The 19,808-nt window shown below is 41.0% G+C and overlaps 1 protein-coding gene across 3 annotated transcripts in view; it reads left to right on the top strand.

The window, feature by feature from the left end:
• The window catches only part of LOC111646423 (connector enhancer of kinase suppressor of ras 2), a 65,050-nt gene extending 45,798 nt beyond the window's left edge, over positions 1–19,252 (top strand). For 2 of the 3 annotated variants that reach the window (XM_023395903.2, XM_023395904.2), the window contains 11 exons: positions 5,579–5,616; positions 5,726–5,768; positions 7,207–7,255; positions 7,951–8,123; positions 9,314–9,387; positions 9,522–9,593; positions 11,940–12,010; positions 12,154–12,254; positions 12,915–13,668; positions 15,880–16,142; positions 16,258–19,252. In XM_023395903.2, the coding sequence (XP_023251671.1) occupies positions 5,579–5,616; positions 5,726–5,768; positions 7,207–7,255; positions 7,951–8,123; positions 9,314–9,387; positions 9,522–9,593; positions 11,940–12,010; positions 12,154–12,254; positions 12,915–13,668; positions 15,880–16,142; positions 16,258–16,467 (1,848 nt within the window). In that variant the 3' untranslated portion in view covers positions 16,468–19,252. The remainder of the gene's footprint in view (positions 1–5,578; positions 5,617–5,725; positions 5,769–7,206; positions 7,256–7,950; positions 8,124–9,313; positions 9,388–9,521; positions 9,594–11,939; positions 12,011–12,153; positions 12,255–12,914; positions 13,669–15,879; positions 16,143–16,257) is intronic. The other variant, XM_023395905.2, reaches the window with a different exon arrangement.
• Positions 19,253–19,808: the final 556 nt, after the last annotated feature.

Genomic DNA, 19,808 nt, shown 5'->3' on the forward strand with positions numbered 1-19,808 from the left:
AAAGTTCAAGAGGTGTTTTTGTGGAAAATCTCACAAATGGCAAAAAAAAAAAAAAAAGGTGTAAAGAAGAACTTGAAGTGTAGCCTCAAACTTTGACCAATTTGAAAAATGTCAATGGATTTATCCACTGGATTATCTCAGCTAACGCTTTAAGTGTCATAAAGGGAATTATAATTCTACAGTGGACACTAATGGGTTAAATGAAATTACTGAATTTATTTGCACTTAAAAGAATGAAAGAAGCAGAACTGTGTTCTCTGAAGCTAATAAACAGTGCTTGTAAGAAAATGAAAACAGTCTTTAAGGAAGTCCATAGTCCATTAACTAATTACATCCAGGTATTTACAGCAATAGGTTCTTCAATGGTTTTCCAGACTAAAGTTCTGACTAAAAAACACAGAGGAGCGTGTACGTCTATCTAAACCCAGAAAAAGTACAACAAGTCTATGACAAACAGGAGTTATGAAACAAAACTGTGTGGTAGCTGATATCTAATGTACCAATTTGCTAATGAAAGTTATTTTTTATCTTGATAAATAGTCTAATTCCTAATCTATAAACGTAGGCTATATAGGCTACTCCGTAACAAATGGAAGTGAAGATAGTGAAGGCCTTAAATGTTTATGTTATATGAAGATAATGCACTGCATGTGTGCTTAGTGTGTGACTGTGTATGTGAGGGCGTGAGTCAGAGAGAGAAGGGAAGGAAGGGGTTGTGACTGCACTTCTTTTCTTGGTGCTTTGAGGGTGGAAGTGCTGGGCTGAAGCGTCTCGATTTTAGCTTCACAAATCTGTTGATGACCTCTCCACATTAGCCACCATCTCCCTCTCGCTTGACATCATAGCCAAATTACTTAGCCTGTCCCGACCCATTGTATACATGTGTGTAGTCAGCACTTAAAGACCTTTCATAACTGCAGCTGTTGACTGGGACAGTCAAAGAAGCTTGAAATAGGCCCCAAAAGGGAAAAGATGCTTTGAATGCTGGGTACTGTCTTTTATTTTTCTGTCAAGGAAATGCTTTGCAACAATAATGCCTTCAGGCTGTAGGTGGATGCTGTAATGTTCAGCGAGATGTTTGAGTGCCCCTTCACTCAGGAACTGCTGTGAGGCAGGGTGACATGCCTGTACGCTCATTGAGATTTTCTCTCCCAACTCCAGAAAACCCATTCTTAAGCTCCTCTAGTGAGCTCCAGTGAGGTCTAATCTGGTGCCTGGTGTTTGGACTACATGATCCTCCATGTTGTTGCTTCCACTGTGTTGCAGTAGCATGAATATCAAGATCTTCACACAGGACCTTGGACCTTGGAACCTTACGCTTCATGTTTCTCATGGTTCTGGTAACTCTTGAGTATAATCTAAACTTCCCTTTTACTCCTCCTCCTCCACCAAATCAACTGTTTCTTACTGTAGGTATTTGTGCAGACCCTGAGTTACTGAGAGCAGTGTCCGAAACATGACAAGCATGTAGATACTGGTACTGAAATCTGCAAAGCTTGCCTTCTCGTCCCATAGCTAGTAGTGCTGAAATACTCCCTGAGGTCTGGATTAAGGCAGAGAGGTTTTGTAGAGTGGCATTCAGACTGAATCTGGCACGCCCAGCCAGTCTTGGGCAGCAGGACAAGTTCTCTGTCCCCTACCCTTAGTTGCTTCTTAAAGGTTTGTAATTTATGGTGGTGGACATGAGAGGTGGAAAAGAAAGAGCAGAGACACTTCAGGAGATCAAAGAAGTCACATGCCTGTGGGATTGCCTTGTAAGTGGGGCAAAGGACAAGATTTTGTTCATGGGCAATGGATATATAGTCCCTCTGGATGCTTTTGTCTGAATCGATCTTGGTACACCTCTCACTGCTCCACTGGCACCATCGTAGGATTGAGTGACTCATGTAAGGTGTCTTATTCCATGTTTCTCAAGTTGCTTCTCTATGGTGTCAGTGACGGAGCTAGCATCAAATGCCTCAAGGTGGTGGGAAAATTCAAGGAATCTCTCTCTCAGCAAACCCTGTGGACTAACAACTATCACACGCACTATGCAAGTTGCTCCGAATGATGATCCCTTGCTTCATCCACCATTATCGAGAAGAGATAATCCTTGAAGTTTTAACACCAGAGGTGCTTTGAATCTTTCCATGAGAGTAAGGTTATATATGATGCAGAAAAGGCTCAAACTTCTCGAGAAGCTGCATACGCTCCATACAATTCCCTTTATTGTCACTGTCTGGGGCCTCATTGTGACCTCAAAAAGGCAACGCCCTGCTCTTTCAAAGGAAGGCTGTCACTTCTATACGTCTGAGATACTGCGTACAAGCCACAGTCTCACTGATGTTTGCAGCTTGTAGCTTGTAGCTGCTCTGTGATGTCCCTGTGGAGCTGTGTGTCTTTAAAGCTCTTCCAACTCATCACTGAAGCCTTGTGCTTGTTGGATGTTTCATGTTCCCTAAAAGAATCGAATTCTTTCTTCCAACTTGTGGTGGTGAGTGTGTCCATTTGATCTCTTGCCTGTTTTGGTTAAGCCACGTGAAGCAAAATGCTGCATTGGCAGTTAGACAGTATTCCAGTCACTCAAAAGTATCAGATCAACTTGGTTGGAAATTATCTTTTTTTGTTGGCCAAACATGCTTCATGGAAAAGCAGAGATGTTTTACTTGCCTTGGCCCTGTATCTGCAGCCCCCAGATCCACTAGTTCAGTTGAGTTTCCTGTTGCCTCTTGGGATATTCGCTGGTCTCCATCATCTTTGCTGTCTATGGTTTCTCCTTTTCTTCTCCTGTTCTCTCTTCCTCCTCTATCCTGTCTGGCCCATTTGTAATGATTGTATCAGTAGACACAAAAAATAATGGTCAAATCTCCAGCTCCTGTTAAATGTGTCTCCATTAAAACGAGCCAGCAACCATTATCATTATTACTATTTAACAGAAGATCAAATGGCTGAGGATGGTAATTTTCCCTCTGCAGCTTATTTTCATGCTGATCACCAAAGAAATCAGTCTTTAAAAAAGCCCACGCATGGACTTCTTTCTGTTTTTGACAACAAGATATAGAATAATACAAGACTTATCCCTTAAAAGCAACTGAAAAATCTGCACACTGTGAAAGTATAGGAACGTATTGGTTAATTAGCAGCACGTTCCAGCCTTTCCTCTGCATTCTTAATATCAGACACCAGACCACACACAGGTGGCAACAATTAATCAGTACTGAACTGAGGAGTCTACAAGATGGATCTAGTGCAAAAAACAGCAACAGGATCAACAAAAATGGAGAAGTATTTCACAATAGAAGCACATCTTGCTGTTGACGTTCATAAAAAAAAACATGTCAGTGAAAAGTCTTGGCACCGAGTGTGAGGGATTTTAAGTTCTAGCAAATGTAGAATACAATGGGCATTGTCATGGAACTGATCAAACACAAGTACTATTGAATCATTCTTATTATCGTATGTGGGGCAGAGTTTATTTAGTTTATTGTTTCACATGCCATTTTTTCGCTTTTAAGAGTTCTTTTTCACAGAAGACATTTTGACTTGTCACAGTAGGAAAAGCACAGGTGTAACTAATTACAGTAACTTCAGTTTTATTATTTACACCTGTGCTATTCCTACTTTGACATGTCAAAATGTCTTCTGTGAAAGTGATCTATTAATGTCACTAAAGTCACCTTCAAGGCTTTAATCCTGATTGTTTCATTTAGCAAACTGGAGCAGAGTTATGTCACTCGCTCACACAACTTTCTTCATCTCACAGTTGATGTCTTTGTCCTTGAACAGGGGACTGTTTGTGGTTGTAGGTCATGGTGTTCACAGATTCACACACATTGCTGTGTGTGTGTATGTGTGTGGGTGTGAGTGTGTATGTCAGGTAGAGGAGACAAAGGAGAGAGAGGATGATGAGTGTTATTGCATGGCTGCCAGCATCACGGATTATGAGAATGACAGTGACACTCTCAGACACGCCCCTCTGTAACCAACACACACACACACGCACACGCACACACACACACACACACACACACACACACACAGACACACACGCACGAACGCACACACACACAGGCATACACAAACAAACACACACTTGCACACACAGGAGTGCATTTGTATGCATGGTAGCCATCTCACGACTCATCCTAACTCATCCTAATATCCCCATCTCCTCAGACACGCCTGAGTCTAAATAGGAGTTTATTCTGGACAAACACACACATTTGCACACGCGCACACACATACACAAACAAGTATCCCCGTGAGTAGGTGTATGACTCAGCATCAGCCAGACCAATTACAAGCGCGACTGACAGACTGTGCTTAAAACACGAAGCACGCAAACACACACACATTCACAGCTTAGCTCACACCAGCCCTCTCTAACCCTCTCAGCTGTGTGTTTCTCATGGTGGTGACTCATATCTATTCAGTAGCACATGAAGTATACTATCCTGCACTAACAAGCATATGCTAACCCTAATGGCCTGCTCGTTTCCCCTTACTCATTCTCTCTGTAGGATTCTTTTCCATTAATGCAAAACATTTTGGCAAATAAAATGTTACACAAACTCATCGTGAACATTTGTGGAGTTTCATGTCTTTCTCTAGAATTTGTGTATTTTACCACAGTGCGTGACAATACATAGCTTACACAGTTAAAGAGGCATAAGAGGATTTTATGTAGCTTTATGTAGCTTTAGGACTGTGTGACTCCTTGATCCCCCAGCCCTGTGCCCATTTAGGTCCGAAATGTTAACGGTTTAAAGGACACCACAAACCCTTTCAGCAGAGTATATTTGGGGGAGAGAGCTATATTAGCGCTTCACAAACGATTGAATTAGTGGTGGTAATGAACTATTCTTTTACTGCTTCACCTTATTGAATTATAGTCATCTGGACATCAAGCCTGTAATCTGCCAAAAGTGCTGTAGCGGGTGATGGAACTGATCAGATACCTGTAGCAGCTGAAGTACTAATGACAGGAAAGAAACAGTACAGTACCTTGTCTTGTTCATTTCAACAGATTATATTATAATGACATTTGAGATAACATAGTAACATGACAATAAAGATTGATCTTCAAATACTGTACTGAGTTTTACTTCCTAGAGTTGTATTGAAATGTGTTTTCATTTTCTATTTTATTTAGGTACCTGTTTTGTCATATAAAACATCCTTGGTATAAAAAAAATATTAATAGCCTTTTAGCTAATCAGATATGTAGCATTTGGCAGGAAAGTAATACTGGACCCATTAAATTATTAAAACAATTTTGAATGCCTGGCGTTACAACTATATATAATATATTCAATTATAAAATATGCACAACATTAAAGAGTTTAAAATTACAAAAAAAGTGAAAGCCATCTTTTAAATTTCAAACATATGGCCTACCAAAAGTTATCTATGCTTTCAATACATTTTCAGAATAATGATTGCAAATAACAACACAGATGGACAAAAGACGTGTGTGTGTATGTGTATGTGTCTGTGTCTGTGTGTGACTGTGTACGTTTGTAACCATGTACAGAAGGTAGGGAGGGTTTTTAGAAGCCCTTAGATTAAGTCTTTGTTTCTTTTTTCCTCTGTCCACCAGCGAGGTGCAGACACACTGCGAGCAGACACAACAGACAGGTGAGTTTGTATTTGTGGTTGGTTGTGGTTAGACCACATGCTTGTGATTGATAGAAGGAGCGGTGAGAGTTGTTTGTGGTTATATTTAATCCTGTCTGTCCCTCTGCAGGTACTCGGGCTCAGGAAGCTCAGGAGGGGCCTCCATGAGGAAGGTAGGAGAGCAGACAGTGTCTCGGTTCTGACCGTCTATTTATTGTTTTTTTTTTATCTATGCTTACTGGTTCTGATTTTTAAACAATGCTGTCTTTCCAGTACGTTTTGATTCTGACTCAAACCCCATTTTAATGAAGCAACAGTGGCTTCACACTTACATCATCAATCTCCTAGCAACCACATCCACAGTTACATGGAGATCGATTGTGTCCAAATAATGGCTGAACATACAGCCACACAAGAGTAGGAGAGATACCTGAGATTAAATCCATTCAGGGCCGTGATAATTAAATAAAAGATAACAGTCGGATTAGGTAAATTGGTTTCCATATTTAGGTTACTGTGACACAGGAAGCTGCCGTAGTCATTAGCACTAGCCTCTCCTTCAAAGCACTGTGAGTTGTAGCATACAGTGAGTCAGCATAGATGACTATAAACAGACATTTATTCATCTTTGTCACCTAGATAAATAGACAGCAGACTTATTCAGCTATGTTAATGTTAACACCTATAGCCACCAGGCGTACTCACACTAGCTTCTATTGGCTACATTAGCTAGTGCACAGTTCAGTAGTGTTTGCAACAACATGCTAGCTTGCTGACATAATCTAAACACAAAATACATTTTAAATAAATAATAATTAAATAATTTTAAAACAATGCTATGTAACTTTTAGAAGAAGAGAGAATATTTTTCTTTCACAAATGAAAAGTTGAATTCATAAGCAATAAATGGCTCCATTGTTCAACTGTGGTTTTGCTGCTACAACCATAGTTGGTCTGTAATGACCAGTAGCTTGTGTTGGCTAATGTTAGCTAATGTTAACTCACTTAAGATAGCCATTGCTGTGTAACAGACATTAGCTACTGAGTTACTGACTTCATCACTCTTTTGTTTTACTACATTGATACACAGCATTAAATGTGTCACAGTCACTTGTGGCCATAGCCACTGTTCAGCAAAAGTCATGCTGGCTAAAAACAACATAGAATTTGACCACTGTGGGTGGATTTCATTATCAGTGCTCTTTAATTTGAGAAAAATTCAAATTTCTGACCTAAATATTGACAATCCGACTCAACATTTTCAGCTATGCTAAAAGTAGGTGATGCAATTCACAGCATCACTGACTTTCTTCTCTGTGGCAGGCAGCTTTTGGTTCTCCGTCACAGGTTGTAGGTCACTTACCAGCTGTAGCAGTTTTAGTATTGTGATCCCTCTGTGCCTGTAATCCTCTCTGTTGTTTGCCTGATAAAATGAAAATAAGATAAAAAAAAAAAAAAGAGAGAGAATGAACTGGCCTCTTTATGTGGGAAATTTATCAACAACAACAATAAAGAAACTTGGCTTGAACATTTCTTTCTCCTTATTTTTACTTGTATGTTGTCTATTTCAGGATTTTTTTTTAGCTAACATCTTTTTTCTCTCTTCCCTAGTCTTTCCATTACACCTCTCTAAGAACGAAAACCAAAAAGAGAAGTAAAGGTAGGCACTCTAGTATTGCAGTAGTATTTACCCCATGTTAGCATATGTGGCCCAATAGAGACTCAAATGTTTTACCAAGAAAATATGACTATGTAAATGTCTGAACTCAGACAGATTTTAGGTGCTGCGAATTTTCACTGTGGTGCGTCATTGCGAGAGAATAGCTTGACATATCAAAAGGAGAGCTGGGACAGGCTTGATGATATAACACAATGCTTATGTGTGTCAAAAGCCCAGATTTACAGTACATGATGAAAACAGTAATGCCCACACTATAATAATAACTCTGCGCTTACAAAATAGATCATTTACATTTACAGAGTTTCTTGCTAATGCCTGCCATCTCTGTTTTTTCCTTCATTTTACTTGCACTGATTGACTGTTTCCTATTTTTGGATACTCCTACTTATCACTGTCACTGGTGTAATACTCTGGGTATTCATCAGAGTTGCAGATGTACTGAAAATCCTTTAGTTTGGAGGGATTCAACAGTTCACATTGCTGATTTTACAGGAATAACATCCTACTGTGAGCTGCTGCAGACTTAGAGAGAGTACAGACATTTGGATTCAGTCTGTTAGATTGGAACCACTAAATACATGACCACACTTATACTTCTCTACTAGTATTTTTCTCAATTTAGTTCCAAATGCTATGAAAATCACTTTCATTATCAACATTTGCTTCCTCCTCAGGTTCCCTCACTAGTGCCAGTCGAAGGAGAATCTCCTGTAAGGACCTGGGCCACGGTGACTGTGAAGGCTGGCTGTGGAAGAAGAAGGACGCCAAAGGCTACTTCACTCAGAAATGGAGGAAATACTGGTTTATCCTCAAAGAGTCCTGCCTCTACTGGTACACAAATCAAAATGTAAGGCATCACATTCAAATATTGTTAAATCCTGTCCTTATTGTCAGAGTCAAACTCATCATTTTCATTATTCTAACTTTGCACTATGCTTTAAATGCTTGTTTAAATTTCCATTTAAACCACTTTGTTAACAAAGTGACTGTAACACTAACATTACAGCTTAAACAAAAGACAGATTTTACACATAAAAAGTACAACTCAGAGTATAAAAACAGTCGATGACTGTGATGTCTCATTTTAAAAATCCAAACATTATAACAATGTCCCCAGTTAGATTCTAGCTGAGGATTTTTACAAACAACCAAAAACATGAAAACACACAAGACATTATTTGAAGGAATTAAGTATGAATGTTACAGATACTTAGTGTAACATTTGGGAATTCATTTTCCATCTTATTCACACAGTGGTGTTTTTTGATGGTCACTATTTCCAAAGAATTTTTATAATGAATCATTTGTAAATAAAAAACGTTGAAGGTTTAGGGATTAAAGAATATAAATGTTAGGTCCTTTTTTACTTGCATATATGGGGAATCCATTCAGTTGCTTTTCATCACTCAGAATCAGTTTTTTGTCATTTTGCCATTGCAACTAACAATTATTTTCAGTGTTGATTAATCCACAAACTGTTTTCTTGATTAATCAGTTAATCATTCTGTCTATACTCCAGAAAAAAGTAAGAAAGTGTCGAATTCTCACATTTGTGAAGTTGCACCCTTTAAATGTTTGGCATTTTTTTCTTGAATATTGACTTAAAAAGAATAATCGGTTATCAACATAGTTACAGATTAGTATTCTGTCAATCAACTAATCAATTAATCAACTTACTTTTAGATCTGTTCAACACATTCAGCGTATTTTGATCTCATTCTGACTCACTGTGAGACTCGAGGATGTTGTTTAGATGTTTGGATCAATGGATTGAATGTAATAATTGTAATATTATGAAGAAAAAGACAACTGATCCAGACCTGATGGTTAACTGTAAATATGTTTTGTTTATACGTCTCAGTTTTTTCATGTTAAAGTGGTGAAAGGAGTTTATCCCGCCAATGTAAACAACATATGTTGTTTTCATATGCTTGACTAGAGTACTACTATCCCAAATGTAATGGATATTTCAGTATGCATGACATTTTGTTCTGTGTTGATGATGTACCTCCACTCTCCATCTGTCTCTGCCTGTAGGACGAGAAGGCTGAGGGCTTCATCAGCCTCCCTGAGTTCAGAATAGACCGAGCCATAGAGTGCAGACGGAAATTGTGAGTGTCCCTCACATGTCGCCAAAATGACTAATCAAGCACATTTGCGCTCGCCCACGCAACACGAACGCACACAAACCCACCGCGCATAAACAAAAACACTAATCAGTCTTCTTCTCCCTGTCTGACTGCAGTGCCTTCAAAGCCTGTCATCCCAAAATCAAGAGCTTCTTCTTCGCCACAGATTGTCTTGAAGAAATGAACAGGTGAGCGATTGTGTTTGTGCGTGACTCTCTGAGTGTGTGTTCGTCGGAGACTGGAGATGTCACGTGTTCTTACATGAATACTTTAACTGAGTAAACCAAGTTGGCACAAGGCAACGGCTCGCTCAACACAACACTGTGCATGAATAAGACATGAACCAGGCCCTGTGTTGTTAAATGTAGAGCTGTGTATGTGTGTGTAAATGTGTGTTAGTGTCACGTGTGTGCTTGTGTGAGAGGGAGAACATAGTGTTATTTGATGAGCTCTAATTATCCACACCTCTCCTCAGTGACATGGGGAGATAATTGGGGGAGAGTAATTAACCAGCTATATTTGACTTCCATACTGTGTTTGGAGTTGTATGTGTGACACCGCTGTTGCACACATGTTCGCGTGCATTTGCATGTAAGTATGAATAGGTAGTTATTGGCATAGGAACCAGAAAATTTGTCTTATACATGAGCTTCATAAAGCATTCAGACCCTTCACTTTTTGCACACTTTATTGTGTACATTTAATTTTAAATTGATAAAATTGTCAATTTGGCCGATCATTCTACACTCATCAAAACATTGAGCCTTTACTGTGGTACTCCAAACTGTGGTCACATGCATCCTGTTAATTATCCTTGAGATGTTATCTGGAACTAGCTTGGAGCCTGTGGCACTTCTGGCAAACTGAATTGATTGGACACAGTTTAGAAAGAGCACACACCAAGGTCCCACAAGTCACACTGCATGTCAGGACAAAAATCAAGCCATGAAGTCCAAGGAACTCCCTGTAGACCACAATAGAATTGTGGTGAGGCATGGATCAGGGCAAGGGTATAAAACCGTTTCTAAAGCTTTGAGTGTTCCCAGGAGCGCAGTGGCCTCAATAATTGTGAGATGGAAGAAGTTCAGAACCAACAGGATTCTTCCTAGAATGGGCCGTCTGGCCAAACCGAGCAACAGAGCAAAAAGGGTACGGTCATTGAGGTGACCAAGAACCCAGTGGTCACTCTAACAGAGTTTCAGAAGTCCTCTGCAGAGATGGATGAACCTGCTGGGAGGATGACCATGTCAGCAGCTCTCCATCAATCAGGCCTTTATGGTAGAGCGGCTGGACAGAGGCCACTTTGACAAGAAGGCACATGACATCTCACTTGGAGTTTGCCAAACAGTATTTAAAGGAGATAATATTATTCTCTGCTCTGATGAGAAAAAATAACTGAACCCTTTGAGCACTCCAGACATTGTCCACAGTCAAACATGGTGGTGGCAGCATCACGCTATGGGAGGCTTCTCAGCAGCAGGAACAGGGGAACTGGTCAGAATTGAGGGAAGGACGAATGCAGCTAAATACAGAGAAGTCCTTGACGAAAACCTGCCCCAGAGTGCACACGACCTGAGACTGGGGTCGTGTGCACTTAAAGTTAAATTTACATCACAAGGGGTCTGAATACTTTCTGAGGCCACTGTATAAACAGAAGTCACACTGAAGGTTTATTTCAAGCAAATGACTAAACTAACATTCGTAACTGACAAGGATAAAGCAGGTGACATTCTATAGTTTTCCTTATTGTCAACAAATTCTATGCAAAGAGTAAAACCTTTCAGTAGTGCTACACATCCTTCTACAGATGTAATCTTTTTACAAAACAGTCAATAATTTCCTACAAAAAGTGGGGACTGTGGTTTTTAGAAAACATTACTGAAACAAGACAAAATAATGCATCTGGTGGGGACTATTTTAAAATTAATACAAATTGTTGAATAATTATAGCAGCAGGAAGTTGTATTTGGGATTAACTCAACGTAAACTGCAGTGCCAGTGTATGTGTTTTTAAGTTTTTGCACAGCAACAACATCAGGACTGGCCACATTTATCTTACTTGTTATTAGGACCAGTTGATTGTCAGTTTGGGTCTTTACATGGGATTTGTTGACAATTAGAAATCAGTTCTGTTGTTCGTGCCACAGACTGGGCCTCTATTCTTGGTAGCGACCTTATTATTAGGTGTCTGCAGAGGACAAGTCAGGACGGGAAGAAGACAAGTGTGAATGCAGAGAAAGAACACCATCTGAGACTCAGTGTTGAGAGACAATGGGACAGAGGAGTGTCACTTCTCTCTTTCTGCATTCATCTCTCTAATTATCTTGATTCTTTTCTCTCCTCGTCAGGGGGATGGAGTCAGTTAGACAGATATCAACTGTTAAGAGACAGCACTTAAATTATTTAGAATGAAAGTCTTTTTATTCATCACCTACCATTTACCCACTATAACCCATCCTCTCCTCTCCTCCTTTCTGCTACTTTTCTAATACATCCTCTGATGCTTTCCTTTCTCCTTTCCTTGTTTCCTATAGGTGGATGAACCGACTGGGGTTAGCTGCTATTGGCTACACACCAGATGACAAGGTGCCACGCCCTGATGAAGGTAAGATGAATTGGCTTGGTTTGAAATTATTTGTTCTAATTTTTCATCCATGAATCTCTAACATTTGTGTGTGTGTGTGTGTGTGTGTGTGTGTGTGTGTGTGTGTGTGTGTGCGTGTGTCTCTGTTCTTATCTCAATATCAGACTACTGGAGTGAGAGTGATCAAGACGAGGTCGACGGCTCGATGACACTCAAACAGGAGGGACCCTCATCCCTCTGTGATACTTATCACCGCACACCATCAGTAAGTATACACACACACACACACACACACACACACACACACAAACACACAAACTCACCCACACTCAACATTTTCTTTGCAGTGTTTCATTCTGATGGAATATTTTATTCCTAAAAGCCCCACAGTTTTCAGAGCTGCATAGACCAGAGCTCTCAGCATTAATAAAACATCAGAGTGTGAGACTATCTGGTTCGGTAAGCAGCCAAGACCATCACTTCTCTGTGTTCTGTTGCCAGAACTAAGACACAATCTGACCTCTAGGGGGTGACAATTGACAATGCAAATAAATATGAAAACATACCCTTATTCAGATGAAACTCAGACATTTATATTAAGGCGCAGTAGCATTGCTACCATGTTTTCCCACTGAGCATTTCAACAGTCATATCAATCCTTCCTGCAGTAACTCATCTGCCATCTCATTGCTTCTTTTCTCTCATCTATTGGTCTCTTTCTGTCCTTTATACTTTCCTGTCCTTTCTTCTTCTCTCCTCTCTCCGTCCTTGCACACCTCCTCCTCCTCCTCCTTGTTTTGCGGGTCACATTCTCCTTGTATCTGTGCTCACACTTCACACCTTTCTGTCAACTTTTATCTGTCCCTCGTCAACCCTCCCCATACTAACCAACCCTGTCCACTCCACCTACCCCTGGGCCCTTCAGTCAAACCTCCTCCACAGTTATGACCAGTTGCCCCGCTCAGTCAGCTCCATGAGCCTCATGCGCTCCACTCCGTCCCCACTCCCTCCACCACTGAGTGCCTCCACCTCCCCAATCCCTCCACAGATGGTCTCTTCCACCTCCCCTCTCCCTCCCCAGGTCAATTCTTCTAGCCCCTTCCCGGAGCCCAAGCACGGCCGACACTTCTCCAGCGAGTCCACACACTCCCACTCCTCAGCTGAGGACCAGCGTGGAGACGGTATGGGCATGGGCACGGGCACAGGCAGCACCAGTACACACTCATCCGGCTGCCGCTCTTCCCATCGTGAGCGTCGTTCCTGGCAGGACCTCATTGAGACCCCTCTGACCAGCGCGGGGCTGCACTTCCTCCAGACAGCGCCAGGGGAGAATGATTACGGAGGCCTAATGGGGACCATGGCCGGAGACATGGGGCTCTACGGAGGCCTGGGCAGACAGGGCATGTCCCCGGAGAGACGCAGGCAGGCCACTCTGCCCGTACGGAGACATCACGCCGCAGAGAGGGACAGGGAGCGGGACGGGCCCTTTCCTCTGGAGCGGGGGCCACACACACACAGTCACACACACCGACGCTCCCACAAGCAGCGGAGCCAGAGTCTGCCCAGGAATAGGGACCCAATGCCAGGAAAGCTGCTACACACCTCAGCTCATATGGAGGAGAGGAGCGAGGATGAAGAGGCAGAGGGGCAGGCTGGAGATATGTTCGAGGGTGAGGAGGGTAAGAGAATTACACACAGTCTGAATTATACAGTACAAGGAGAGCAGCAGGAGTATCTACAGGAAGAACAGACAATTAAGTAACAAATGACTCAAGAACATTATACTATTCATTATAATACATACGGTATGTACTGCATATTCATTATGTTGTAATTAGTAACAATACCACACTGTCAAAATACTTCAGTATAAGTAAAAGACCTGCACTGAAAAGGTTTCATAATAAAGTACCTAAGTATTATTAGCAAAAATACCTTCAGCATCAAAAGTAAAAGTTGCCATAATGCAATTTGGCTCCTCTGCGTGTTTTAGTATTAAATATTACATTAGCAGATTATTATTACTGATGCAACAACATGTAAGTAGCATTTTATTGTTGTAGTTGCTTGAGGTGGAGCAGATTTTTATTTTTTAACATACTTTGTGGTTTAGGTTGAAGTTAGGTAGTTTAATGGAAGAGCATATTATTTTGTACATAAAATCTCTTGTGGCTCCTGGAGACCCCAGGCCCTCTGTAGCAGCTCAAAAAATATACTGTATAATATTGTTGAACTGATATGTTGACATGTTTCGGAAGTCAGCTTCGGTTTGTGGTCGCAGAGACCCCAGCTGTAAAACAGTGTTTAGTATAATGGATGTTCATCTGTTCTTTTACGTAGCACTACTCTAATGAATCTATTAGGATTTCTAATAGCTACGTACATGAACATGAAAAGTACGATACACTGTACATTTTTTTGGGAAAAAAATAGAATAGAGGATATTTGTTCATACATAGACCATGTAGATTTGAAATATCTCTTCAGCTGGTGTAACAATGATGCTTTACGGTCATTTCTGTATTTTAATACCTTCATATATATCACTTCACAAAGGGATTAAAATTATGACCTCACTTCATGTCTACATATTGGGTCTTAATAAAGTCAGACAAAAAGCAAAGAAGTATGTAATGGAGAAAGAAGAATTTAATTTTGCATTCATTATTATTATTGTTTTACACAAAACAGCTGTGCAGTCTGTGGGGCCACAAACAATGAGGAAGTGACGTCAATCTAAAAAAAACACAGGTTTAATCTTCAAAGTAACAAGTAACTAAAGCTGCAATATTTGTGGCTAGAGTGAAGTAGAATCATAAAGTTGCATAATCTGGAAACACTACTACTACTAAAGTACAAGTAAATGGGGTGGTGGTGGTGGTTTTTGGGAGGGGAGGAGGGTGTGTCGAGGACTCACATGGGTCCTCACTGACTCTCAAGGTGTTAATGACCCCACAAGAAGTTAAATGCCTGGAATTCCCCACTAGTCTGTTAGAAGTGAAGAAGCCTTCTGGATGAGAGGTGAAATGTCTTCAAGAACCTCATGCAAGTCTTGTCAAGCCTTCATATAGCACTGAGGATCCTCACAGGCCTAACTAAATGTACTTTGTTTTGGTGGCAGTGTGTGTGTGTGTGTGTGTGTGTGTGTGGTGGGGGGGTGTCTCTGATATTTACTTTTTTCTAATCTATACCCTCTAACCTCTTCAGGCCTCCAAAATTGATTCAAATGAAAGAGTCTGAGGAGGGAAACTCAATCTTTGATATATATGCAGTATACAGTACATGTATATACACACATCAGTAGTCTGACAGGCTCTATGAAGACAGGTCTGGTTAACCATCCATCCTGCTTAGAGTGATAAACATCTCAAAGCAATTACAAAATCAAGAAGGCACATCTGAGAGAGTGGAAGCACAAAGGCAGTACATCACAAATATCAACAACACATCAATAACTAAGCTAGAAGAAGGAGAACCTTAAAATGTTGCACAACAGCATCTTTAAAATGCATTTACATCCCACAAAAGTGACATCAGGAAATCTCCACACAGACATATTGTATTAGTAAGGATCAAAGTGATTCAAAAAAGCAAAGAAAGATCATTTGTGAATGCAACAAGTTTTGCTAAATCACTCATATGTGCCACTTAAACACTCTTCTGTTTGGATGAGTGGTTCTTGCATGAGGCCTGATTTCAGAAGAAATAAAAATTATAAGTACATTTTTTTAAAGGTTTTAATTTGCTACATGAAAATGGCACAGTGCCACTGGGGAGGAGCACGAGGCAGTAGGTCATGTTGTTTGGTAGCATTTCTGCTCTGTTAGCATTAAACACACCAGTGTACATTATGAATCTGACTCTTACTGGTCGTCTCCTGGCTGTCTCAGACCTGCGGGAGTTGAGAGTTGAGAGCAGAGAGAGGAGGGTGTCAGAAGGAAGGGAGCGGCGGGTGTCAGAGGGCCGTGAGCCAGAGCCATTAGATGGTCTAGAGCAGCTGTACCGGGCTTTGGAGCAAGCTAACGTGACGGCCCTAGGAGACCCCAGACCTTGTAGCAGGCAAGAGCTTCGACGCTGTTTCACCCAGAGAGCCAGGGACCCTCTGCTCAACGACAGGCTACACCGGGTGCGAGCCCTCCGCAGCACCTTGAAGGTAGCACAAAGAGGGGATTCTGTCACAAACACAGCAAAGATTTGGGGATTTAAAGAAGATTTAGATGTGCGAGGACACAATGTGGTAATCTCTTGGTGTCTCTTTGCTCCCCCAGGCCAAAGAGTCAGAGCTGGCAGTAATCTGTGCCCTCCTGGAGGACCCTGGCCTGTGCTCCCAGACCTTCAGAGAGTGGAAGCAGTGGCACAGCGAGCTCTACTCAGACATCTGCCAGCTCAGCCCCGGCACCAACGGCCAGGACGACCTGTCCCCGCTGGCTGCACCTCTCATGACCCACACACACTCCTTCATTGAGACACACGTGTGAGACAGAGAAGAGAAGCAGAGACTGAACTGATATGCACACTCACTTACACACACACACACACATGCACATACGCACAGACACACACACACACACACACACACACACACAGAGCTTTACATTAGCTAAACCCTCTCCCCCTGATCACGACTCTGAGCACGCACTCACACAAACACACATACAGGAACACACATTGTAAGATGTGTAAATATCATAGAGGGAACAGTCTGAGACCTGCGTGTATGAACTTTTGATAATCCTGAGGACCCCACAGGGTGCCTATTGCATGCCTGAACAGAAAGCATTAATCTTCCTTTGTCTATGGAACTCAGCATAAACTCCACACGCTTGTCGAGCAAAATGGAAAAAAAGGAGACTTTTTAACACGTTCGTTCCTTTGTATTGGTTTTGCTATTTTTTTCCGGTTGATTTAAGGGGGCAGGGGGAGCTATGTAGCAGCAATACAGAGGAGAATCCTTTTCACCACAGCACTGTACTTTTGTACTGATGAACTTTGCACCCAGAGCCACCAGTTCTCCCCCTTTCTCTCTCTCTCTCTCTCTCTCTATCTCTTTTTTTCTCTCACTGCATATCTCACTGATTTACAGGGACCTAACTGTTGCTCCAGGCTGATCTGACGGGACAGTGTGGGGAAAGTAAGGGCAGCGACTTTACTGTAAGACTGTGAAAGGTAGCCATCAATGCTGGTTTATCTGTTTTAGCTGATGAAAACATGCACACTATTTCAAACTGTGAACTGTTAAAAAGAAAAAAAAACACAATTTTATCTGCAGAAGGAGGCTCCTCTGATAGAGTGCAATTCTACAATTCAGTTTGCATTCTCTCTCCCTCTCTCTCTGTGTTTCTCTCCATCTCCTCCTTCTCTTTTCTTAATTTTTTCCTCTTGTTTCTTCTCTCTCTCTCTAGTCCTCAAAGACTTGTGTATATGTGTATACTGCTGTGTATACTGATGTAAATGTTTGCGTTCCACTACCACTGTGATATGCTTCTAGAGGTAGCGGAGGGAAGACGGAGAGTATGTATTTGCGTGGGTGCAAAACAATTTGTTATTGTTTTGTTTTGGGTTTTTTTTTTCTTTTTTTTTCTTAAACAGCGAATGCAAGAGCTAGAGAGTTCTTTTCAAAGGAGTCACTCACTACAAAGAATGCACTTTCTATATCTCTATATCTCATTGGCTGCATCACAGGGTCTATGTCTCATCGGCCTCTTTACCATTGCTGTTCAAAATATCAGGTAAAAGCATTTGCCGTCTCATTTTCTAAAGATTTGTGTACAGTCTACAAATATATTTAAACATAGAAGAATATATAAATCTATTTACGTTTTGTGTCATAGATATAATGTAAAGTATGATGTATTCTATGCCAAGGTTTTGCAGTGTCCCCCTCTTCACTCTGTAGATGCAGGGTGTTTAGCAGTTGAACAACTAGGAGGCGAACAACAACAACCACCACCATCACTGACAGATGATTGACAGTTTTTACTGGTTTACGTCACAGCTGACTCTTCTCCTGGTGATGTGTTGCATGAGAAAAGGCCTGGGACTGATTTGATTGGACAGGGTAAAATATCGTGGATCATTTGTGTTCTTTTTTGTTTCTTTTTCTTTTTATCTTCCTCTCATGATTGCAAGATAATTAGACTTGTAGCGCATGGTACATGCAAACGTATTGTTGAAGAATTACTTTTTATTTGTATGTTCATAGGTTTGAAGTCTTTTTTCATTAGATGGTGTTTGAAGACACAAACTGTACAAAAACTGAGGGAGGCATTTTTGCCTCTCAGTTATTCGATCTAATGCAGATCCTTCTTTAGCATCTAACCAGGAGCTTTCAGTTTGATGTTTTGGTTTACATAGAGACTGACGCGCATCCAAAGGGTTCGGAAGTCTTACCTGAGAGACAACAGTACAATTACTTCCAAAACAAAAGCTTGTTTTTGACATTCCCTCCAAGCATTTGATTGATACTGGGTGGTCAAAGACCTCTTTATTAATTGGTCTGTAATGTCTGTGAAACTCAGATGAATCATTTCGTCTGCAATATCAGGCCAAGGACTCAATGGTGCCCCCCAGTGTCGAAGACTCTGAGAGACATGCGTAGCACCTGCTGCATCCAGCACTACCTGTACTTATTCTTCATATTTAAACTGTAGTTCTTTGAGTGTAGGTTCAGGTTTTTCATCATGTCACACTGTCGTGAAATATCAGACACACCCCAGAGATATAGCTCATGTTTTTTTGTTTTTTTTGAATGGTTGATTTGAGAGTACCACAAAGAAAACTAAATGATGCAAGCACTTTCCCTGTGCCTCCCAACCCTCTCTTTGGCAACGATGGACTGACTTTACTGGCGATCCTACACACACACAGCTGTAGAAGAGCTACAATACAGTTTTAGTCTGCAGACCTCTCTCCGTTTCTCATCTGTAGTGTTGGTCTTCTTTTTCCAACCGCTGCTCCGCTGAGCAGGCAACATACTGTAGATTAAGGAGCTATGTGAGTTATGATTTGTAGGCACAGACTGTGTTATCCCTCCCAGATCTTTGTGTGTGTAGACCTGCAGAAACAGGCCGAAAAGGGAGATTCCACTGTGTGTTCTTTCAGGGGTGTACACCTCATGGTACATTGCACAGGTGTTTAAGATGTAAGTTGCACTGCGACATTAAAAAAGGAACATATTGCTCTTTTTCAAGGATAATATTAGCTTACTGTTATTCTGTACATTAAACTGACTAAAGATGATATTAAAAAAGAAAGAAAATTACATTTATTCTTCCTAAAGTAGCCTTTTTTTGGTTTCATATATATGAATATATATTACAAAAAATACAGATTGTAAACTTAAGTTGTTAAACTTTGACTTCAATAAACTGAATCCTCTGCACTATGAGCTATGTTCTGTTTATGAGTACCTCTTCTTGGATTTATTGGAACAGCATTGCAGTGTCTTCTGAGCTGATGTTTCCAGGACAAAGACGACCAGATTTCAAATTAATGGCAGGTACAATATGTTCTATTCTGCAGTAACTAATGTGTATATCTAAAATGTCTTTGAGCAAACTGAACCTTTACCTGTTCACTATTCATAATCATCCATCTAAAAATAACCACTTTGAGTAGCTATTATGCATGCACTACTTTACATATATTCATGGCATCCATCCTTTATTTATATTGCTTATCCTGTGCAGGGTCATGGGGGGTAAGGAGGCTGTGGGGGCAAGAGGTGGAGTACACCTGAAACATACTGACAACCATGCACAGTCACAATCAGTTCAAAAAGTTGCTGTTGGGTTCATTCTTCCTGACCACCCGCTTACTG

The sequence above is a fragment of the Seriola lalandi genome, unplaced genomic scaffold, assembly GCF_002814215.2.
Source record: "Seriola lalandi dorsalis isolate HSWRI2012SDOR001 ecotype SW California unplaced genomic scaffold, Sedor1 jcf7180002054971, whole genome shotgun sequence".
Taxonomy (NCBI): domain Eukaryota; kingdom Metazoa; phylum Chordata; class Actinopteri; order Carangiformes; family Carangidae; genus Seriola; species Seriola lalandi.